The 24,103-nt window shown below is 38.0% G+C and overlaps 5 protein-coding genes and 1 pseudogene across 7 annotated transcripts in view; 2 read left to right on the top strand and 4 right to left on the bottom strand.

The window, feature by feature from the left end:
* LOC111328861 (uncharacterized) overlaps positions 1-24,103 on the bottom strand; it is a 71,894-nt gene that overhangs the window by 12,768 nt on the left and 35,023 nt on the right. The gene's annotated exons all lie outside the window — the stretch shown is intronic.
* On the bottom strand, positions 2,899-6,025 carry LOC111328886 (torsin-1A). The gene has a single exon (XM_088758721.1). The coding sequence runs from the start codon at positions 6,023-6,025 to the stop codon at positions 4,952-4,954; it is 1,074 nt and encodes a 357-aa protein (XP_088614847.1). The 3' UTR covers positions 2,899-4,951.
* Positions 6,118-8,256, top strand: LOC111328865 (torsin-1A-interacting protein 2). The gene has a single exon (XM_022933401.2). It carries the CDS (start codon positions 6,554-6,556, stop codon positions 7,217-7,219), a length of 666 nt encoding a protein of 221 aa, XP_022789136.2. The 5' UTR covers positions 6,118-6,553; the 3' UTR covers positions 7,220-8,256.
* Positions 12,099-17,204, bottom strand: LOC148733228 (torsin-1A-like). The gene is made up of 2 exons (XM_088758720.1): positions 16,127-17,204; positions 12,099-14,302 (listed from the first exon to the last, which is right to left on the bottom strand). Exons 1-2 carry the CDS (start codon positions 17,131-17,133, stop codon positions 14,215-14,217), a joined length of 1,095 nt encoding a protein of 364 aa, XP_088614846.1. The 5' UTR covers positions 17,134-17,204; the 3' UTR covers positions 12,099-14,214.
* Positions 12,099-24,103, bottom strand: part of LOC148733226 (uncharacterized) — a 14,036-nt pseudogene continuing 2,031 nt past the window's right edge. The window contains exons 1-2 of the transcript XR_016000657.1: positions 23,532-24,103; positions 12,099-14,302 (exon numbers count right to left, since the gene is read on the bottom strand). The exon at positions 23,532-24,103 is cut by the window's right edge and continues 2,031 nt beyond it. The product of XR_016000657.1 is annotated as an uncharacterized LOC148733226 (transcript). The remainder of the gene's footprint in view (positions 14,303-23,531) is intronic.
* LOC148733227 (torsin-1A-interacting protein 2-like) lies at positions 17,601-19,486 on the top strand. Its single transcript, XM_088758722.1, has one exon. It carries the CDS (start codon positions 17,728-17,730, stop codon positions 18,391-18,393), a length of 666 nt encoding a protein of 221 aa, XP_088614848.1. The 5' UTR covers positions 17,601-17,727; the 3' UTR covers positions 18,394-19,486.

Raw genomic sequence — 24,103 nt, 5'->3', positions numbered from 1 at the left:
GTTCCCGGACATTCAAAATATCGTCATTCAACAAAATTGCCCGCCCCTACCCCTGAACTAGCCCCAAACATGAAACCCATTCCTTTCCAATACGAAGGTTGTGGTTCAATTGTTTCTCCTGCTTACCTTTGAGGTACCATGGATGATTTGTTACAACTGCGGGCCTCTTTTTTCCCTTGTGAAAAGAAGACTAAGAAGAAGGAACCGGGGTGGCTGTGGCGGGAAAAGGTGGAACGATACCTGGGGCGATAGAATTTGTCATCTCTCGGCTCGCAGATGTTGCTGAACTTGCTATAAGGTCGCGCGTTCTCATTAACAATGAGGTATTACTTCCCGATCGTTGAAGAGCGATCTCATTTCGAACGCATTCTCTCACAATTTGTGTCAGTTCTTCCCTAACATCATGCCCTGAGCCGTCTTAATTCCGACACCATCTCTATTCATGGGCGTTAATGGTCGGGGCACTGTTAAATACAGTGTATTTAACAGGGGACTGGATGGGGATTTTGTTGAACGACGATATTTTGAATGTCCGGGAACTTTCGAACTTAGTCATGATAGAAGGTATGTCATTAAATAACTATGCATGGTAGAAGTTGAATCATTGTTTTTGTTGGGTAAAAGTTTGGACTGAAGTTGAACAATTAATTTTGTTGAGTAAAATAAATATAGCTATTGAAGTTGAATAAATATTGTCGTTGAATGAAAATAAATTTGGCTGAATACGAAAAGAAAATGCGTGTCATTGAACATGAATATAAAATGTTGAATATAACTGTAAACTGTTGGACAAAAATGTATTTTGTTGAGCATAAATATTAATTGTTGAATATAAATATGCAAGTTGTTGAATTTTGCAACATTAGGCTAACCATTCAAAGCGGCTCGGTAAATATTCCCTAAAGCCACTATTCACCGAGATTGAAAAGAATAATTGTTTTAGTATATACACACAAAGTGATCTTGACAAAATTAAAAGGTAGCCATTTAAAGGCAATTTCTGCTTCTGAAACTTTAGCAAAACGCAAGTTTACGCCCGCTATTTTGTTTTTCACATTATCCACTCGCTCAGAGGTGTACATTGTTGATTAGCCTGAGATAGCGAACCAATCAGATTGCTTGAAAAGCCAAGATCACTGAGTGTGTATAGACTAATTAATTGTATGCGTAAGTGTATGCTGTAAAAAAGAAAAATTATTTAAAAATATTTAAAAAAATTAAAAGGATGGAAAAAACCAAGAAGTATATCGCGTTAAGTCTCCTTATCTTATTCCCTAGCCACCTGCTGCTTATTATAAATTTATAGTTCACCACTAAATTTTTTCTGATTCTTGTGGGTTTAAATTAATCATGTGATGCAATAGTCTTCATCCGTGGAGAGACACTATTGGCCCATAGTTGCCTGTCCACGAAAATGCCCGGATAGATGTTACTCATCTGTGAAAAACAGTGACTTTTCAATTCTGACAGGTATAACGTATTATTTAGCCAATGTACGGTTGTGAATTATTGACATTTGTGACAGGCTGTAGGCATGAATAAATATTTGATTGATCAGTATTTAGTGGGTTTTGACTGTTTTTCAACTGCCACGCAGATGAAAATTTAGTGGTGAACAATAAAGACAAAAGAGTGTTTATGTCTTTGAACTATCAATCTTATAGTTGCCCCTTGGAAATTTGATGTTCTTAAAACTGACTAGCATATTTGCCCTTGATGCTTTGCCTCTTGGGTAAGTATTTGTTTTAAGAACATCAAATTTCCACGTGGCAACTATCAGCAAGTAGTTCCTCGACGGAAACACTCTATTGTTTAAATAGAAGGCTTTTCACTAGAATGGGTGCTGAGTACCAACTGTTGCTACTTGAGGGCCAATAAATTCCACAAAAGTATACATATCTCCTCCAAATTGTCCCTAGTGAGAGTGATTGAAAATACCTTCAAATATTGAAGTGCATCTGGCCGAGTAAATGACTCTCCAAGTATCAATGAGAGACTGTCCTAGAAGGTTGTGTGTAAATTACCAGTTGGGCTCTGTGGTAAGGCTGTTTGTGGTGTGTGTCACAACAAAGCAATTTAGTCCCAATGGGTGGTTAAACAAAGTGCCTCTCGGGTGGATGCAGCAAAATGTTCTGAACCTTTTGCTGCTCAAATGGGTAGGTATATGCAGTTTGCTCTCATTGGTGCCAATTTGAGGGACATTGGTTGACTTTTGTAGAATTCTTGGGCCTTGAAGTAGTAATGGTCAATGCTTGGAACCAGTTATTCTTGATTCTTACTGACGCAAAAGCCTTATGTCATATAATACCAAGCTTGTTCAGTCAAGATGGCTGAATATTAGCCTATTTTTTTTTTTTGGAATTTCTATGGACCTTTACTTCATCATACAGTATGCTTGGCCCACCTGTGATTAATTGTGAATAATTATTTCACTTCACTTTGATTACACAAGGGACCTGATTTTTCTTTTACTAGTGAAGCTCAGTAGGAATTATATTCTTCCAGGGAAAAATTAAGTTTATGTGAAAATCTTTTACATTTTACTTGCTGCAGGCCCAAAAATTTCTTATGACTTTTTTAAATGTCATTATTGTTGTAAGTTTCCCTGTGACACATTTATAAGCTTGTTTTCTTGTATTTACCATTCTAGGAATGCATCAACAATGTAAGAAAATATTCACATTGTTCTCATTTCCATATGAAGGAAGTAACCTTAGACTTACAATTATCTGCCAAATTTTAAGAAAATTTTGATGAAAAGAGGAACTTAATCCAAGGCTTTCTTTCAAAATGTAGATATCAGAGAGACAATAAATTTACTTTCTTCATGAAAAGTCAGCGCTGTTTTTCATTACGTTGTGTCCAACATATAACCCTCACTTCCTTCTCAAGACAAAGTTTTAGTGATGTCCACCATCAGAGTGGGTTACTTTTTAATTTTTCATTACCATTTCCTTGCCACCTAAGATTATCCCTGTAAGAACACAAAATTAAACACACCTTTCATTCATCAAATGAGAATGATATCAATTTAAACAAACTTTTACATCAGTCCCATTAATTTTAACTACTGATCAGCTACACAAGAAGCTCTTAAGACACTGCATGCGGAAGAAGTACAAACAATGACCCCAATTTTTTTTTGACATGTCTAAAATATGTGTTATATATAATACCAGAAAAAGGAAAGTATAGATTCTTTTGCCCACTAGTAATAAAAATACTACTACTAAATTAAATACAACTGTAACATCAATATTTTAACAATTAACGAACTGCCTCCCAGTTAGCTCAATTCCTTAGAGTACTGGACTGTGGTGCGGGAGGTTGAGGGTTCGAACCCTGGCCATACCAGCACTCAAGGTCTTAAAATAACTAAGGAGAATGTGCAACCTTTCTATATTATCAAGAAATAGATAAACATTCTAGTTTCTCAGATAAGGACCAATAAACTGTAGGTCTGGTCTCCTGCATCTATTCATTAGTTAATTAGGTTAGGCAGGGGACATTAAAGAACCCACTCACAAGGTTACTGTGATGCGGTCTGACCTGTTTACTGGGAATGGGGATGGGGGCATCTTCAAATATTTCCTTTGATTAATTTAAAACTGCTGATGTAGTCAGGCCAAAGTCCCCCGAAAATTGTTGTAAATTAATTCTGAGAAGCCCCTTGGGGAGAATTAATAAAATATTGTATTGTAAGTCATGTGAGAAAGGCTTCTGATCTGACTAATACTACCAACTAGCAAGAAGCATAGGTAATACGTGGGTACTAAAGATAACCATTATTGACACATCAATCTCTTGTAAACAGAATCAAGAATTTTGCAAATGACTGTCACATTACTCAATAAAAGACCAGTAGATCTCTTAAAATAAAACTTGCTTAGACAGTGGTAGGTTCCTGACAAAAGAAAGGAAAATGTACCAGTACAGTTGCCACTCTTACAACACATCATGTGTTTTCTTGCTGTTGATTGACAGAGGATGGTAAATAAAAGTGCTTAATTTTTAAGTGCAGGTGAAAAGCTAAATTCAAGAATGTCTCCTATAAAGCTTTTTAATCTATAGTTTCAGCAAACTTTTGTTTTGTTCAGAAACAACACGTTACAGGAGAGCTGGTTTACAGGCAATTCGCCACCACAAAACTTGCCATCACAAAACTTGCCACCACCGGCGGCAATTTGGCTTAAAAATTACGTGTAGCCTCTTGTGTGAAACTTACATCAAATCAAAGCTAATATGTATTAGTATATTGCAAAAGGGAAAAGGACTCCGAAGTTAGGCATAGGGTCTCACTATTAGAACGTTAAACGAAGTAAAATATGTTGATATCAAGAAGATTATGATCAGTTTCCAAACACCCGAGTGATTTTTGCTACCGATATGAATGATAACGTAGGAAACTTATCTCATAAAAATGCTAAGAAGTGGAAGTATCTTGTAAAATTAAAAGCGCATACAAACACAGCAAAGTTCACTCAAACAGACTTTGGCATCCTTTCTCTGTTTGGTAAACCTTTGTTTCAAGCACAGAGAGTGTCGACGTGAGCTTTAACACTAGGTTCATTCGTATGAATACGATTCACAATCAATGAAATGAAACTTGTATCATACGAAAGGTTAGTTCTAGAAGTTAATATATTTTTAAGTTTTTATGATGCGAAATTAAGAGTGCCTGAAAACACGGAAAACTTCGGCAAATCAAAACATACCTCGAACACCTCAGTCTCCACCCTCTGCTGAACTCACCCCCTCTCCCACCCACTTCTAAAACTAAGTTTGAGAGATCAAGTTACTAACAGGCAAGTCACTGTCATAGGTTTACAATGTCATGTAAGTAAAAAGCTATTACTGTTTTTTCAAATACGAGTCGCTGAAAATTGTCTACACATTATGTGAGAGTGACTTGTTGCCTAATAGGCCCCAAGTTCAAGGTTTTTAAAACTCTTCACCCCATAACATAATCGACTTTACTCGAAATTTTCTTGCAGCCAGACTGTGAGAAGACCTCCAGGTCTTTTGGAAAGTATGATAATTCATCTGCTACTTTATTAAAGATGAGTTCTGAGACTGGGTGTCCTTTCCTTCTTAACTCGGCTTCAGCACACAATTTAACGTGGGATCTCTCCAACGGCAAAAATGGAATAAAGTAGTCTATGAGATGTTTTTCAATAAGAGAGGAATGCCAGAATCCACCTTTGCCATCAAATTCACCGCGCTTGATAACTTCGTCCATCTTTTTGATCTTGATGTCCTCTCGTTTCCTTCCGTCTTTCCAGTGCTTTATAACCGCAGCGTTGATGAGATCACCCCCTGTATTGCTGAGGAATATGAAGATACTTTGACGGTAATCGATCTTGCCTGCACCAGGGGGGTGGTAATCTAAGTAAGGCTTAAGCACATCTACGAGGCCTAACGGCATTTTGTCCATTTCGTCGAAAATAAACATGGATCTTGGGCACTTTGATACGGATCTTTCCACTAGATCGCGCAGCTGTCGCTTGTAAATTTCTACATCGGACCGATGAGGGAAGTCATGGGTAGCTATGATCAGATGAACATAATCACTCTTCATTCCCTTCTTGAAGATGTGTTCGGCAATGATCTTGCTCACAAAGTTCTTTCCTGATCCTGTCCAGCCGTTGAAGGAAATCGCCAACGCTTTATTGGGCGACTCATCGTTCAAATGTCCAACGAGTGCCTTCAACACGGTCTGGGAGACTAAGTGTTGACCAAAAACACGCCAACGAAGAGCTGCCTGTAAACCAGCTATGTCGGCTGAGATGTCCTCACAGCATTCAGTTAAACGACAATAAATTTTACGCGCAGTGTAGCCAGCTATAGCAATAGCACCTCCGGTAATAGCGCATCCAGCAATTCCTTCCATATCTGGCGCGTTTATCTGAGGCGCACATAAAATTATCACCAGCAGCACAAGTCTCTCTTTCCTCTCCATGTTTATGTAGGTGTTGGAGAACGCTTTCGTGCGTATGCAGGTGTTCCCTGACAACTTCCGCGTCATTTAGTACAGCAATTTTTATTGGTAAGTCTCAATCAATTGACCAATGACCTTCTTTTTTAGAACAAGAAGTAATGCATAATGCACACGAGAGGCTACCAAGGGGTGTTTTCCGAGAAACTTGCACTTTCTTTAGGCACAAACATTTCGTACAACCTGTGAAAGACAGCGTCAGAGTAGTGTTCTTCGCTAAATATTTTTACTGAGATAATGTCTTGCAGAGGCAAGGTTTCAAGTTCGAAATAGCATACTGAAAATGGAGCTGATGTTGAAAGCGGCATAGATGGAAACGAAATTAAGCCAAAGGCAGGGCAAGATAAAGGAACTCGGACATTGGTTACATCTTCCGACCCCCAAAAAAATCAGGTTCTCTATAAGCCCGAACCTAACGAGGAAGGAAATAAGGGCGAAGGCGGTCATGAGAAGTCGCAATCAAGTTCAACCAATTTTCGCAAGAAGGGACTATTGCTTGCCACAGTTACAGTTGCATGTATTGCTGTAATTGCCTACTTTGGTCTATCTGAAGGTGACATGAAGAGTAACTTTGACCTGGTGAAAGACTTTGGAGATGAGGTTGACAAGTTTCAGTTGTCATTCACTAATCAGACTGACAGGTTCTGGAAGATTTTAAAATCTCGTGGAGTAGCTCATCTACACGACAAGGATCCCCTGCAACCACTGGTCTTCACACTGGCTGCACCTCCAGCAGCACATGAATGGGTGGATTGCCTGGCCATTCAGCTGGCAGAAAAGCTGGATCCTATACATCGAAGAACTCTGGCCAGAATTGATGGTGAAAAAGAGAAAGGAAATCCTCCAGATACAACCAAAAAAACAATGGACAGTTTCCTAAAGGAAAAATTTGAGGCTGGTCACAGGGCAGCGCTCATCCATCACCTTGAGCTTCTTCCGCCACCTTCTCCACTTCTGTTTTATTCTTATTGTGATGATCAAAATGCACCACATAAGCATGTGGCCATTATTTTTACTGTACATATGCCAGTAGAGCCCAGCCCATCTCTGTCCCCGAAAGAAGCAGAGGAGAGTGTAGAGGAATATCTTTCAGGTGAGGTTTGGGCGAAGGTTGATACGGATGCAGTTGCTGCACTCCTAAGCCGCATTGCTGACATTGTGGTGCTCATGAATGGTGAATCTAGTGGTTCAGCCAAGGAGCTTTGTTTGTATTCTACTTATTGACTGTTAGCAGTGACAGACAGGATGAATAAGCGAATCCTTTTTACTCTGTCAAGCATGTAGGATACAATAGAATGTAGCAAATTTAGAACTTTGTTTATCAGGGGATGTTGTCTTAGTTGAGCACTTTTCAGGAATAGTCAACAAAGAATGTAAAATTCTCTGCCAGGGTAGTTACAATTTAGATCTAGAGTGTGAAAGGAGTATTATAAGTAACTGAAGTCAAATATGTAACAATTGCTAGTTTCCTTTTCATAACGGAAGTATAGATTAGCCTGGCAACTTTGGTTTATTTTTTGTAACTAGAGACCATTCATAAAGTACAATGCAGGGTTTACCACACAATTCAGCAACTCAATTAGCTTTTCTCTGTTAGTCAAAGCTAGACCTTTCATATTCATGAAAAGACTGATTAAAAGATAGTTGAAAAGGCTACAAGGGATATCAAGGGAACCTTTTTTGGTCTAAAATTTGTTACTTTGGGACATTAATTTTAAGTAAGAAAATTTGAGGAACAACTATGTAGGGTGACCTAGTGTTATCATATGTACTAGATTTAATTTTAGGGCTCAAAGTTAATAACAAGTATTGCTTTTTGTGGCAGTTAGATATTATCCTGACTACTGAATGATGTGCCAGAGTTTGCAAAGGCAAACGTGTGTCTCAGATCTGTGTTTTAACCTTTAGTAGTGGATAGCATTTTCATTACAACTTAACAGCCATTATATTATGCCTTGATTGTTTGATATTCTTTCTAACCACAATCAAACTCTTATCATCATGGCCAATATACCTCTTCAAGGAAGGGGAGCCAGTATTGATCTGTAGTTGTCTGAAATTTGATGTAATAAAGGAAATGAAGACTAAATAATTTCTTTACATTTCCAAACGATCCGGCGAAACATTAGTGTTCAATTTTTTTGTAGTGTCCAGTTATAGACATTAATGTCAGTTGTTAGACACTAATGTCTCTTTTTACTCTAGTGACCAATTTTAGACACCATGGAACAATTTTAGACAGTAGTCTAATTCTACAATTTTAGTGTTGGATTTCTCATCCTAGAGTCCAATTTTAGAAACTAGTGGGAGAGTTTTAGACAGTAAAGGCACATTTCAGACACTAGCTTCCAATTTTGTTCATGTGTCCAAGTTTGGAATCAATTGTCCAATTTTTAGACAGAAGTGTCCAATTATAGACACTAGTGTAAGACTTTAAACTTAGTGTCCAATTTGGACCGTAATGGATTTCTCACACTCCTGTCCAATTTAAGACAATAGTGCTCATTTTAAGACACTAATGTCTAAGTTTCGACACAAGCTTTTGGTTTTGGACACTAGAATGTCCAATTTTGAAAACAAATGTCCAATTTTTGACACGTCCAATTATAGACAATGGTGTGCAATTCTTAGGCATTGGTGACTTATTTAAGGCATTGGTGTCCAGCTGTGGACACTAGAGTCTGATTTTAAACATTGGTGTCCGATTTTTATCCCTGGTGTCTGATTTTAGACAACAGCATCATATTTTGGACATTAGTGTCTGATTTTGGAAAGAGGTATCCGATTTTGAGCATTATTGTCTGCTTTTAGACACAAGTGTCTGTATTTAGAAGCTTGTTTTCGATTTTGGAAACCAGTGTCGGTCTTAAGACACTTGTGCTTGATTTAAGACTTAAGAATGAAATACTTTATCTGGCAATAATTCTTATAAGATCCTATACAGTACAAAATATTAACAGCGTAAAAAACGATCCAAATAACTTTCGGCTCACATTTACTCTTTTTTCGAATATCAAAGTTTCTGGAAAACCTTAAAGAACGGAGTCAAATCTCAATAAATTTAAAATCTAATTTGATCAGTAAAAAGATATCTAAAACTATACAGAAAAGCGGAAGGTGAATGGCAAGTGTAGAACCTTATACTTAAGACTTCAGTGTCCGATTTGAGACACTAGTGTGTAATTCAAGACACTAGTCGCCGTTTTGAAAAATGATTGTCCAAGTTGAGACACTTAGGGTCGGGTCCAAGACTCTAGTGTCCGATGGAAGACACTAGTTTCCGATTTTGAAAAATTGTGTGCGCCTTCAGATACTTGTGCCTGATTTTAGACGCTAAGGTCCAATTTGAGACGCTCGTGACAAGACTGGTGACAAGACAAATCCTGCATAATGAGGTGCTGCCATGCTCTGAGATGTTCCGCTTTTTTTTCTGGCTTTGTTACTGCTTAAGTTTCCACTTGCCTGCAACAACTTAAATGGAACGTCGGTAACTTTCTCGTGCACATCTGGTCCGGCTCTCACAAGCGGAAATAACGATTTTATCGACAAATTCCTGAGTTTCTCCTTAGATGTACATGCTTCTTCGCGGAATTATTTTTCGCTTGGTTGCATCAATGACAATACCCATAGAAATCGTAATAATGGCCCATTGTTTCAAAGAAGCAATGGGACGCCAACGTTCTCGCTTGGTTGCGATTGAATTAACAATCATGAAAATTTGTTTCAAGGAAACAATGGAACATCGATCTTTACACACAAGACGCCCAAGCGATCAGGGCGCTCTTGCTTAAATTATTACTCAAATTCAATTACTTATTACTTAAAGTCTTACTCAAATTCAACTACGTGCCGTCAGATATTACTCAAGAGTGGCGACATTGCAAGAAATTCTGGACCATCTTCTAAGCTGCAAACCAAGACAATAATCGAGCCGAGATCCTAGGAAAAACAAACCACAAACAAATGTGCTAATTGCGACAAACTGGTTCAGCGGAGTCATAAGAAGCTGGAATGTGAGAGGTGTTTAGGACTAGTCCGCATTCGCTGTGAAAATGTCAACTCCTGCTTCACTAAGAACACTAGATCTTATGAACCGCGCAACTGGATATGTTCTAACTGCACACTCGCTCAGATGGCCTTTAAGTGTTGAACAACTAAGCGCCATAAACGAAGATTTAGTGATAACACAGAAACAGAGTCGGAGCCTGAGGAAATGAGTCAATTAACGCTTCCAGCCAAGCAAATTTCCCTGAACTAGTGTCACCCCAAACTCATTTCCTCACTCAAATTTAAATGGCTTACTGAAAAAAGCTAAGTTTTACGAAGAACGAGTATTCTCAGAGACGACCAAGTTCGATTAGCCTGCGAACAGGCTCCCGGCTTGGAGGAGCACAACGGCGCGAAGCAGGGGAAGGGGAGCCTGCACTAACCAACCTTATTTCCTTGAAAAAAAGGTTTTTAGAACAATGGATCTTCGTTTTAGACCAAATGGCTAAATATTTACTGAGCCGCAAAGCTATGGTTAGCCAAATGTTGCAAAATTCAACAACTTGCATATTTATATTCAACAACTAATATTTATGCTCAACAAAATATATTTTTATTCAACAGTTTACAGTTATATTCAACATTTTATATTTATGTTCAACACAGGCAGCCCAAGCTCACTACGAGAAAAGCGGACGTGACTCTTACCGTGTTGCGTAACGTTATATATTTATAAAGGTTTGTATGGGATGTTATCGGTTTGCCTTTAAAGAGAGAAAAAAATGTCTTGTTTTGAAATAAAATGGGCTCACTTTATTGCCTTGTTGTTTTCTTTGTTGATTCCGAACGTCTCAGGCCATTTTGAAGCGTTTTCGGCGAGTTAGCGCTATGTACAACATAGCGCTAACTCGCCGAAAACGCTTCAAAATGGCCTGAGACGTTCGGAATCAACAAAGAAAACAACAAGGCAATAAAGTGAGCCCATTTTATTTCAAAACAAGACTTTTTTCTCTCTTTTAAGGCAAACCGATAACATCCCATACAAACCTTTATAAATATAAAACGTTACGCAACACGGTAAGAGTCACGTCCGCTTTTCTCGTAGTGAGCTTGGGCTGCCTGTGTGTTCAATGACACGCATTTTCTTTTCGTATTCGACCAAAATTATTTTTATTCAACAACAATATTTATTCAACTTCAATAGCTATATTTATTTTACTCAACAAAGTTAATTGTTCAACATCAGTCCAAACTTTTACCCAACAACAACAATGATTCAACTTCTACCATGGATAGTTATTTAATGACATACCTTCTATTATGACCATGTGTTTGAAAGTTCCCGGACATTCAAAATATCGTCATTCAACAAAATTGCCCGCCCCTACCCCCGAACTACCCCCAAATATGAAACCCATTCCCTTCCAATACGAAGGTTGTGGTTCAATTGTTTCTCCCGCTTACCTTTGAGGCCCCATGGATGATTTGTTACAACTGCGGGCCTCTTTTTTCCCTTGTGGATAGAAGACTAAGAAGAAGGAACTGGGGTGGCTGTGGTGGGAAAAGGTGGAACGATGCCCGGGGCGATAGAATTTGTCATCTCACGGCTCGCAGGTGTTGCTGAACTTGCTATAAGGTCGCACGTTCTCATTAACAATGAGGTATTACTTCCCAATCGGTGAAGAGCGATCTCATTTCGAACGCATTCTCTCACAATTTGTGTCAGTTCTTCCCTAACATCACGCCCTGAGCCGTCTTAATTCCGACACCATCTCTATTCATGGGCGTTAATGGTCGGGGCACTGTTAAATACAGCGTATTTAACAGGGGACTGGACGGGGATTTTGTTGAATGACGATATTTTGAATGTCCGGCCGGGAACTTTCGAACTCTTAGTCATAATAGAAGGTATGTCATTAAATTACTATGCATGGTAGAAGTTGAATCATTGTTTTTGTTGGGTAAAAGTTTGGACTAAAGTTGAACAGTTAATTATGTTGAGTAAAACAAATATAGCTATTGAAGTTGAATAAATATTGTTGTTGAATGAAAATAAATTTGGTTGAATACGAAAAGAAAATGCGTGTCGTTGAACATAAATATAAAATGTTGAATATAACTGTAAACTGTTGGACAAAAATGTATTTTGTTGAGCATAAATATTAATTGTTGAATATAAATATGCAAGGTTGTTGAATTTTGCAACATTTGGCTAACCATACAAAGCGGCTCGGTAAATGTTCCCGAAAGCCAGTATTCACCGAGGTTGAAAAGAATAATTGTTTTAGTATATACACACAAAGTGATCTCGACAAAATTAAAAGGAAGCCATTTAAAGGCAATTTCTGCTTCTGAAACTTTAGCAAAACGCAAGTTTACGCCCGCTATTTTGTTTTTTACATTATCCACTTGCTCAGAGGTGTACATTGTTGATTAGACTGAGATAGCGAACCAATCAGATTGCTTGAAAAGCCAAGATCACTGAGTGCGTAGACTAATTAATTGCATGCGTAAGTGTATGCTGCAAAAAAGAAAAATTATTTTAAAATATTAAAAAAAAAATTAAAAGGATCAAAAAAAGCAAGAAGTATAACGCGTTAAGTCTCCTTATCTTATTCCCTAGCCACCTGCTGCTTATTATAAATTTATAGTTCACCACTAAATTTTTTCCAATTCTTGTGGGTTTAAATTAATCATGTGATGCAATAGTCTTCATCCCTGGAGAGACACTATTAGCTCATAGTTGCCTGTCCACGAAAAATGCCCAGATAGATGTTACTCATCTGTGAAAAACAGTGACTTTTCAATTCTGACAGGTATAACGTATTATTTAGCCAATGTACGGTTGTGAATTACTGACATTTGTGACAGGCTGTAGGCATGAATAAATATTTGATTGATCAGCATTTAGTGGGTTTTGACTGTTTTTCAACTGCCACGCATAAGAAAATTTAGTGGTGAACAATAAAGACGAAAGAGCGTTTATGTCTTTGAACTATCAGTCTTATAGTTGTTCCTTGGAAATTTGATGTTCTTAAAACTGACTAGCATATTTTCCCTTGATGCTTTGCCTCTTGGGTAAGTATATGTTTTAAGAACATCAAATTTCCACGTGGCAACTATCAGCCGATAGTTCCTCGACAGAAACACTCTATTGTTTAAATAGAAGGCTTTTCACTATAACGGGTGCTTAGTACCAACTGTTGCTACTTGAGGGCCAATAAATTCCACAAAAGTATACATATCTCCTCCAAATTGTCCCTAGTGAGAGCCATTGAAAATACCTTCAAATATTGAAGTGCATCTGGCCGAGTAAATGACTCTCCAAGTATCAATGAGAGACTGTCCTAGAAGGTTGTGTGTAAATTACCAGTTGGGCTCTGTGGTAAGGCTGTTTGCGGTGTGTGTCACAACAAAGCAATTTAGTCCCAATAAGTGGTTAAACAAAGTGCCTCTCGGGTGGATGCAGCAAAATGTTCAGAACCTTTTGCTGCTCAAATGGGTAGGTATATGCAGTTTGCTCTCATTGGTGCCAATTTGAGGGACATTGATTGACTTTTGTAGAATTCTTGGGTCTTGAAGTAGTAATGGTCAATGCTTGGAACCAGTTATTCTTGATTCTTACTGATGCAAAAGCCTTATGTCATATAATACCAAGCTTGTTCAGTCAAGATAGCTGAATATTAGCCTCTTTTTTCTTTTGGAATTTCTATGGACCTTTACTTCATCATACAGTATGCTTGGCCCACCTGTGATTAATTGTGAACAATTATTTCACTTCACTTTGATTACACAAGGGACCTGATTTTTCTCTTACTAGTGAAGCTCAGTAGGAATTATATTCTTCCAGGGAAAAATTAAGTTTCTGTGAAAATCTTTTACATTTTACTTGCTGCAGGCCCAAACATTTCTAATGACTTTTTTAAATTTCATTATTGTTGTAAGTTTCCCTGTGACACATTTATAAGCTTGTTTTCTTGTATTTACCATTCTAAGAATGGATCAACAATGTAAGAAAATATTCACATTGTTCTCATTTCCATATGAAGGAAGTAACCTTATACTTACAATTATCTGCCAAATTTTAAGAACATTTTGATGAAAAGAGGAACTTAATCCAAGGCTTTCTTTCAAAATGTAGATATCAGAGAGACAATAAATTTACTTTCCTCATGAAAAGTCAGTGCTGTTTTTCATTGTGTTGTGTCCAACATATAACCCTCACTTCCTTCTCAAGATAAAGTTTTAGTGATGTCCACCATCAGAGTGAGTTTACTTTTTAAATTTTCATTACCATTTCCTTGCCACCTAAGATTATCCCTGCAAGAAAACAAAATTAAACACACCTTTCATTCATCAAATGAGAATATCAATTTAAACAAAATTTTATATCAGTCCCCTTAATTTTAACTACTGATCAGCTACACAAGAAACTCTTAAGACACTGCATGTTGAAGAAGTACAAACGATGACCCCAATTTATTTTTGACACTTCTAAAATATGTGTTATATATAATATCAGAAAAAGAAAAGTATAGATTCTTTAGCGCACCAGTAATAACAATAATACTACTAAATTAAATACAACTGTAACATCAATATTTTAACAATTAACGAAGTAACTCCCAGTTAGCTCAATTGGTTAGAGTGCTGGACTCTTGTGGGGGTCTTGTGGGGGAGGTTGAGGGTTCGAACCCTGGCTGCACCAGCACTCAAGGTCTTAAAATAACTGAGGAGAGTGTGCTACCTTTCTATAATATCAAGAAATGGATAGACATTCTAGTTTCTCAGATAAGAACCAATAAACTGTAGGTCTGGTCACCTGCATCTATTCATTAGTTAATTAGGTTAGGCAGGGGACATTAAAGAACCCACTCACAAGGTTAATGTGATTTGATATAACCTGTTTACTGGGAATGGGGGGGAGGGACTCTTCAAATATTTTCTTTGATTGATTGTAAACTGCTGATGTAGTCAGGCCAAAGTCCCCCGAAAAGTGTTGTAAATTAATTCTGAGAAGCCCCTTAGAGAGAATTAATAAAATATTGTATTGTAAGTCATGTGAGAAAGGCTTCTGATCTGACTGATACTACCAACTAGCAACAAGCATAGGTAATACGTGGATACTAAAGATAACCATTATTGACACATCAATCTCTTGTAAACAGAATCAAGAATTTTGCAAATGACTGTCACATGTCTCAATAAAAGACCAGTAGATCTCTTAAAATAAAACTTACTTAGACAGTGGTAGGTTCCTATCAAAAGAAAGGAAAATGTACAGTACAGTTCCCACTCTTACAACACATCATGTGTTTTCCTGCTGTTGATTGACAGAGGATGGTAAATAAAAGTGCATAATTTTTAAGTCTAGGTGAAAAGCTAAATCCAAGAATGTCTCCTATAAAGCTTTTTAATCTATAGTTTCAGCAAACTTTTGTTTTGTTCAGAAACAACACATTACAGGAGAGCTGGTTTACAGTCAATTCGCCACCACAAAACTTGCCACCACCAGCTGCAATTTGGCTTAAAAATTACGTGTAGCCTCTTGTGTGAAAGTTACATCAAGTCAAAGCTAATATGTATTAGTATATTGCAAAAGGAAAAGGGACTCCGAAGTTAGGCGTAGCGTCTCACTATTGGAACGTTAAACGAAATATGTTGATATCAAGAAGATCATGATCAGTTTGCGAACACCCGAGTGATTTTTGCTACGGATATGAATGATAACGTAGAAAACTTATCTCATAAAAATGCTAAGAAGTGAATACGATTCACAATCAATTAAATGAAACCTGTATCATACGAAAGGTTAGTTCTAGAAGTTTATATATTTTTAAGTTTTTATGATGCGAAATTAAAAGTGTCTGAACACACGGCAAAATTCGGCAAATCAAAACATACCTCGAACACCTCAGTCTCCACCCTCTGCTGAACTCACCCCCCCCCTCCCACCCACTTCTAAAACTAAGTAAGAGAGGTCTAGTTACTAATAGGCAAGTCACCGTCATGGGTTTACAATGTCGTGTAAGTGAAAAGCTATTGCTGTTTATTCAAATACGAGTCGCTGAAAATTGTCTACACATTGTGAGAGTGACTTGTTGCCTTGTAGGCCCCAAGTTCAAGGTTTTTAAAATTCCTCACCCCATAACATAATCGACTTTACTCGAAATTTTCTTGCAGCCAGACTGTGAGAAGGCCTCCAGGTCTTTTGGAAAGTATGATAATTCATCTGCTACTTTATTAAAGATGAGTTCTGAGACTGGATGTCCTTTCCTTCTTAACTCGGCTTCAGCACACAATTTAATATGGGATCTCTCCAACGGCAAAAATGGTATAAAGTAGTCTATGAGATGTTTTTCAATAAGAGAGGAATGCCAGAATCCACCTTTGCCATCAAATTCACCGCGCTTGATAACTTCGTCCATTTCTTTGATCTTGATGTCCTCTCGTTTCTTTCCATCTTTCCAGTGCTGTAGAACTGCCTTGTTGATGAGATCACCCCCTGTATTGCTGAGGAATATGAAGATACTTTGACGGTAATCGATCTTGCCTGCGCCAGGGGGGTGGTAATCTAAGTAAGGCTTAAGCACATCTATGAGGCCTAACGGCATTTTGTCCATTTCGTCGAAAATAAACATGGATCTGGGGCACTTTGATACGGATCTTTCCACTAGATCGCGCAGCTGGCGCTTGTAAATTTTTACATCGGATTGATGAGGGTAGTGATGGGTAGCTATGATCAGATGAACATAATTACTCTTCATTCCCTTCTTGAAGATGTGTTCGGCAATGATCTTGCTCACAAAGTTCTTTCCTGATCCTGTCCAGCCGTTGAAGGAAATCGCCAACGCTTTATTAGGCGACTTATCTTTCAAATGTCCAACGAGTGCCTTCAACACGGTCTCGGAGACTAAGTGTTGACCAAAAACACGCCAACGAAGAGCTGTACGTAAACCAGCTATGTCGGCCGAGCTCTTGTCCTCACAGCATTCAGTAAAATGACAATACAAACTAGGCAGAGACGCGATGCCAGCTACAATAGCGACTCCAACACCAGTGACTACAGCAATATCTTCGATAGGTGGCGCGTTTATGTGAGGCGCGCATAAAATTATCACCAGCAGCACAAGTCTCTCTTTCCTCACCATGTTTATTTAGGTATTGGAGAACGCTTTCGTGCGTATACAGGCGCTCCTTGACAACTTCCGCGTCATTTAGTACAGCAATTTTAATTGGTAAGTCTCAATCAATTGACCAATGACCCTTTTTTTTAGAACAAGAAGTAATGTATAATGCATGCGAGAGGCTACCAAGGGGTGTTTTCCGAGATAATCGAGCTTACTTTAAGCACAAACATTTCGTAGAACCTGTAAAAGACAGCGTCAGAGCAGTATCCTTTGCTAAATATTTTTACTCAGATAATGTCCTCCAGAGGCAAGGTTTCAAGTTCGAAATAGCATACTGAAAATGGAGCTGATGTTGAAAGCGGCATAGGTGGAAAGAAAATTAAGCCAAAGATAGGGCAAGATAAAGAAACTCAGACATGGGTTACATGTTCCGACCCCAGTACAATTCAGTTTTTCTATTACCCCGAAGCTAACGAGGAAGGAAATAAGGGCGAAGGCGGTCATGAGAAGTCGCAATCAAGTTTAATCAATTTTCGCAAGAAGGGACTATTGCTTACCACAGTCGCAGTCGCATGTATTGCTGTAATTGCCTACTTTGGTCTACCTGAAGGTGACATGAAGAGTAACTTTGACCTGGTGAAAGACTTTGGAGATGAGGTTGACAAGTTTCAGTTGTCATTCACTAATCAGACTGACAGGTTCTGGAAGATTTTAAAATCTCGTGGAGTAGCTCATCTACAGGACAAGAATCCCCTGCAACCACTGGTCTTTACACTGGCTGCACCACCAGCAGCACATGAATGGGTGGATTGCCTGGCCATTCAGCTGGCAGAAAAGCTGGATCCTATACATCGAAGAACTCTGGCCAGAATTTATGGTGAAAAAGAGAATGGAAATCCTCCAGATACAACCAAAAAAACAATGGACAATTTTCTGAAGGAAAAATTTGAGGCTGGTCATAGGGTAGCACTCATCCATCACCTTGAGCTTCTTCCACCACCGTCTCCACTTCTGTTTTATTCTTATTGTGATGATCAAAATGCACCACATAAGCATGTGGCCATTCTTTTTACTCTACATATGCCAGTAGAGCCCAGCCCATCTCTGTCCCCCAAAGAAGCAGAGGGAAGTGTAGAGGAATATCTTTCAGGTGAGGTTTGGGCGAAGCTTGGTAAGACTGCAGTTGCCACACTCTTGAGCCGCATTGCTGACACTGTTGTGCTCATGAATGGTGAATCTAATGGTTCAGCCAAGGAGCTTTGCTTGTATTCTACTTATTGACTGTTAGCACTGACAGGCAGGATGAATAAGCGAATCCTTTTTACTCTGTCAAGCGTGTAGGATACAATAGAATGTAGCAAATTTAGAATTTTGCTTATCAGGGGATGTTGTCTTAGTTGAGCACTTCTCAGGAATAGTCAACAAAGAATGTAAGATTCTCTGCCAGGATAGTTACAATTTGGATCTAGAGTGTGAAAGGAGTATTATAAGTAACTGAAGTCAAATATGTAACAATTGCTAGTTTCCTTTTCATAACGGAAGTATAGATTAGCCTGGCAACTTTGGTTTATTTTTTGTAACTAGTGACCATTCACAAAGTACAATGGAGGGTTTACAATGCAATTCAGCAACTCAATTAGCTTTTCTCTGTTAGTCAAAGCTAGACCTTTCATATTCACGAAAAGACTAATTAAAAGATAGTTGAAAAGACTACAAGGGATATCAAGGGAACCTTTTTTGGTCTAAAATTTGTTACTTTGGGACATTAATTTTAAGTAAGAAAATTTGAGGAACAACTATGTAGGGTGACCTAGTTTTATCATATGTACTAGATTTAATTTTAGGGCTCAAAGTTAATAACAAGTATTGCTTTTTGTGGTAGTTAGATATTATCCTGACTACTGAATGATGTGCTAGAGTTTGCAAAGGCAAACGTGTGTCTCAGATCGTGTTTTAACCTTTAGTAGTGGATAGCATTTTCATTACAACTCAACAGCCATTATATTATACCTTCATTGTTTGATATTCTTTCTAACCACAATCAAACTCTTATCATCATGGGCAATATACCTCTTCAAGGAAGGGGAGCCAGTATTGATCTGTAGTTGTCTGAAATTTGATATAATAAATGAAATGAAGACTAAATAATTTCTTTACATTTCCAAAAGATGCGGCGAAGCATTAGTGTGAAATTTTTTTGTAGTGTCCAATTGTAGACATTAATATCAGTTGTTAGACACTAATCTCTCTTTTTACTCTAATGACCAATTTTAGACACCATGGAACAATTTTAGTGATGGATTTCTCATCCTAGAGTCCAATTTTAGAAACTAATGGTGGAATTTTAGACAGTAAAGCTATATTTCAGACACTGGCTTCCAATTTTGTTCATGTGTCCAGTTTGGAATCAATTGTCCAATTTTTAGACAGAAGTGTCCAATTATAGACACTAGTGTCAAACTTTAAACTTAGTGTCCAATTTGGACAGTAATGGATTTCTCCCACTCCTGTCCAATTTAGGACAATGGTGCCCACTTTAAGACACTGTCTAATTTTCGACACAAGCTTTTGGTTTTGGACACTAGAATGTCCAAGTTTGAAAAAAAATGTCCAATTTTTGACACATGTCCAATTATAGACAATGGCGTGCAATTCTTAGGCATAGGTGACTTATCTAAGGCATTGCTGTCCAGCTGTGGACACTAGAGTCTGATTTTAAACATTGGTGTCTGATTTTTATCCCTGCTGTCTGATTTTGGACAACAGCATCTTATTTTGGACATTAGTGTCTGATTTTGGAAAGAGGTATCCGATTTTGAGCATTATTGTCTGCTTATAGACATAAGTGTCTGAATTTAGAAGCTTGTTTCCGATTTTGGAAACCAGTGTCGGCCTTAAGACACCTGTTCTTGATTCAAGACTTAAGAATGAAAAACTTTATCAGGCAATAATTCTTATAAAATCCTATACAGTACAAAATATAAACACTGTAAAAAACGATCCAAAATAACTTTCGGCTCATATTTACTCTTTTTTTGAATATCAAAGTGTCTGGAAAACCATAAAGAATGGAGTCAAATCTCAATAAATTTAAAATCTAATTTGATCAGTAAAAAGATTTCTAAAACTATACAGAAAAGCGAAAGGTGAATGGCAAGTGTAGAACCCTATACTTAAGACTTCAGTGTCCGATTTGAGACGCTAGTGTGTAATTCAAGACACTAGTCGCCGTTTTGAAAAATGATTGTCTAAGTTGAGACACTTAGGGTCGGGTCCAAGACTCTAGTGTCCGATGGAAGACACTAGTTTCCGATTTTGAAAAATTGTGTCCGCCTTCAGATACTTGTGCCTGATATATTTAGACGCTTAGGTCCAATTTGGGAGGCTCGTGACAAGACAAATCCTGCATAATGAGGTGCTGCCATGCTCTGAGATGTTCTGCTTTTTTTTCTGGCCTTGTTACTGCTTAAGTTCCCACTTGCCTGCAACAACATGAATGGGACGTCGGTAACTTTCTCGTGCACCTCTGGTCCGGCTCCCACGAGCGGAAATAACGATTTTATCGACAAATTCCTGAGTTTCTCCTCATATGTACATGCTTCTTCGAAGAATTATTTTTCGCTTGGTTGCGTCAATGACAATACCCCTAGAAATCGTAATCATGGCCCATTGTTTCAAGCAAACAATGGGATGCCAACGTTCTCGCTTGGTTGCGATGGAATTAGCAATCATGAAAATTTGTATCAAGGAAACAATGGAACACCGATCTTTACACACAAGAGACCCAAGCGATCGCGGCGCTCTTGTCTTTATATTACTCAAATTCAACTGCGTGCCGTCAGATATTACTCGAGTGGCGACATTGCAAGAAATCCTGGACCACCTTCTAAGCTGCAAACCAAGACAATAATCGTACCGAGATCCGAGGAAAAACAAACCACAAACAAATGTGCAAATTGCGACAAACTGGTTCAACGGAGTCATAAGAGGCTGGAATGTGAGAGGTGTTTGGGACTAGTCCGCATTCGCTGTGAAAATGTCAACTCCTGGTTCACTAAGAGCACTAGATCTTATGAACCGCGTAATTGGACATGTTCTAACTTCACACTCGCTCAGATGGTCTTTAAGTGTTGAACAACTAAGCGTCATAAACGAAAAAACAGAGTCGTAGCCTGAGGAAATGAGTCACTTAACGCTTCCAGCCAAGTAAATTTCCACCAACTAGTGTCACCTTAACTTGCTCACTTAGATGTAAATGGCTTACTGAAAAAAGCAAAGTTTCAAGAAGGACGAGTATTCTTAGAAACGACCAAGTTCGATCTGCTGGGAGTATCCAAGAGCAAATTTAAGAACAGGAGTGAGGATATGGATATTTGTAATCCTGGGTATCAGTTCGTGCGTGAAGATAGATCCTCCGATGACGGAGGAGGTGTTCTGCTCTATTATGTCGAAACTTAAAATGTCGTTGACAAGTCAAAGTTGATTCCTGTAAAGTGTTGTGTTGTTTTAACTCAACCATTTATTTAGGACCAAAGTAATACATACAGCAAAACGGCGGGAAAGATACTCCACGTGACAATTCACGTTATGTAAACAACGGTGACCTAGAAATTGTCCCATTATGTAATCGCACAGTCAGATACTGTTACAATACCCGAGAGGTGGAATACTCTTGAGGCCATATAGGTGGAAACACTTTTTCACTCTTAAAGACTGGCGTTCTCTGCAAAATGAAGGACAGGCCTCCTGGCGATGTTGATTTCTGTTTCGTTTTAGAAAGGTAGCTGGACATTGTTAGTAGCATTTGGAAAAACATGATAAAGGATCTGAATGCTAGCTTGTTAAATACAGGGGGATACAGCAAAGCGGCATTAGCAAGTGATGCTGCTGATCAAGGGAGAAAATTGGTCGAGTTCTCCAAAAATTCAGTCTGGCTAACGTCATGAACCAGCCTAGCAGAATAAGTGAGACCTCTATCTCTCAATAGTGAGCATTAGAAACAAAGTTGTGGACTCTGGAGTTTTTAGCACCAGGATAGCTGATCATAGATTAATTTATACCTCGTTGAAACGATCTAGAACAAGAGTCCCTCCATTAATGAGAACGGTAATCGACTGGAAAACTTGTGATTAGGAAGCTTTCAAGGAACAGGTTGCATTGGTCAACTGTTGGATGGTTCATGTGCTGATGAGATACTAAGGTCCGATTTTAGACACCAGTACCCTGTTTAAGCCACTGCGGTCCGATTTTAGACACTATTGTCCCATTTTTGACACCAGTGTCTGATTTTTGTCTCTAGTGTCACATTTTAGACTGGTGTCCGATTGTCTGACTTTAGACACTTGCTTCCACTTTTAGAAACGTAAATCTGATTTAAGGCACTACTGTTCAATTTTAGACACTAGTGTCTGAGTTTAGACTCTGATTTCCAATTTTAGATACTAGAGTTTTTGGAAACAAACGTGTAATTTGTTTCACTAGTGTTCGATTTTAGACACTAGTGTTTTGATTTTAGACTCTGGTGTCCGATTTTGGACACAGGTTTTTGAGTCTGTGTGTCCATTCCGCCTCATTTCATCTACGGAAGCGCACTTTCCTTTTTTACCCTACATACTTACACGACAATATTTCCAACCTAAATGCGTCTATCATTTATGAGGAGGGTGAAGTCAAATTAAAATTTTCGAGCTCGTTTCCTCAGTGAAAGCCGTGTCGCTAAGAGTAACAGTTGAGGATTTGTATTGACTAAAGTTTGTTTAAAAATATTGAATTGCAATTGCTATTAGCAAAGAATGCGCACAGAGACATCTTTGAGATAAGTAGCTCACAATTTATTCGTGAGTCCTTCAACAAGGCGGAGATCTCTTGATCGAAACTGATGTAAGATACAATCATTTTTTCTTTTCCTCCTAAACTGAAGTTGAATAATTTCTTGTTTTATTTTACATCCTATGAGAACAAGTCGGATAATAACAAGAAGTCTTCATTTTTGTTTCATTCAGTTATCAACATTCGCACGAAGACTATGCGTATTATCTAAAGTAATTAATTGCAATACACGTATCTATTTTCCATCGTCCCATTTTACCACATTTTATCCAAGAAAGTAAAATGTGTTCATTCTCCTCACATTTTTGCATGATAATCCCAAATGTGTCGAATTTTTAGAAGAAAAATTGGTTAAAATACAAATTCTCATCATTTCAAACTGATGACTAGTGATTACTACAAACACCTAAAAGTGCTCAGTCTTCATGCAGCAAAAACAAATTAAAATATTGCTTGTTGTGACTTAAAGTTGTATTTTGAAAGCACGATTGACTACACTTTGATCAGATAATTTTTATTTGTAATCTGAAATTGCTTGTAATCTTCAAACGCACGTCTTTGAATAGACACCACCAACAACGTTAACATACCTATTAAAAGTAAGGTGTTAGAATCAACCCATGTTCTCATAGGGTAGATACGTCACCATAACCGCCAAGGTCGTAGGTTCGGGTTCAAAGATTATGGTATGCACGACTCCTTTCTCCTTTTCCTTATTGTTTTCTGCTTGTTTTTCACTTGCCTTAATCTGCAACAAAAGAAATCGCATTTTAATGGATTGAAGTTCAATGGTTCTTTTATTTTATTTTACATTCGTTCTTAAATTATTATTTTCTGTTTGACGCTGTTTTCCGAATAGAATGTAGTGTCTGATTTTGTCACCAGCTAGAGTCCGACTTTAGATTCCAGGTTCCGAATTTAGATATTAGGGTCCGATTTAAGATACTGGTATCCGATTTTAGAGAGTACCGTCTGGTTATTGAGACTTGTGTCTCATTTTAGATACTAGTGTCTGAAATTTGACACAAGTGTTCGATGTTTTTTTTTTTTTTTTTTGCAAATAGCCATATTATTATTTTACATCTATACGACTTCCCTTTTTTTGTTGGTTGGTTGATTGGTTGGCTGATCAACAAATTTCGCAGGGAAACTCCACACTTTT

The sequence above is a fragment of the Stylophora pistillata genome, chromosome 4 (genome assembly GCF_964205215.1).
Source record: "Stylophora pistillata chromosome 4, jaStyPist1.2, whole genome shotgun sequence".
Classification (NCBI taxonomy): Eukaryota; Metazoa; Cnidaria; class Anthozoa; order Scleractinia; family Pocilloporidae; genus Stylophora; species Stylophora pistillata.
This window is presented reverse-complemented; position numbering and strand designations above follow the sequence as displayed.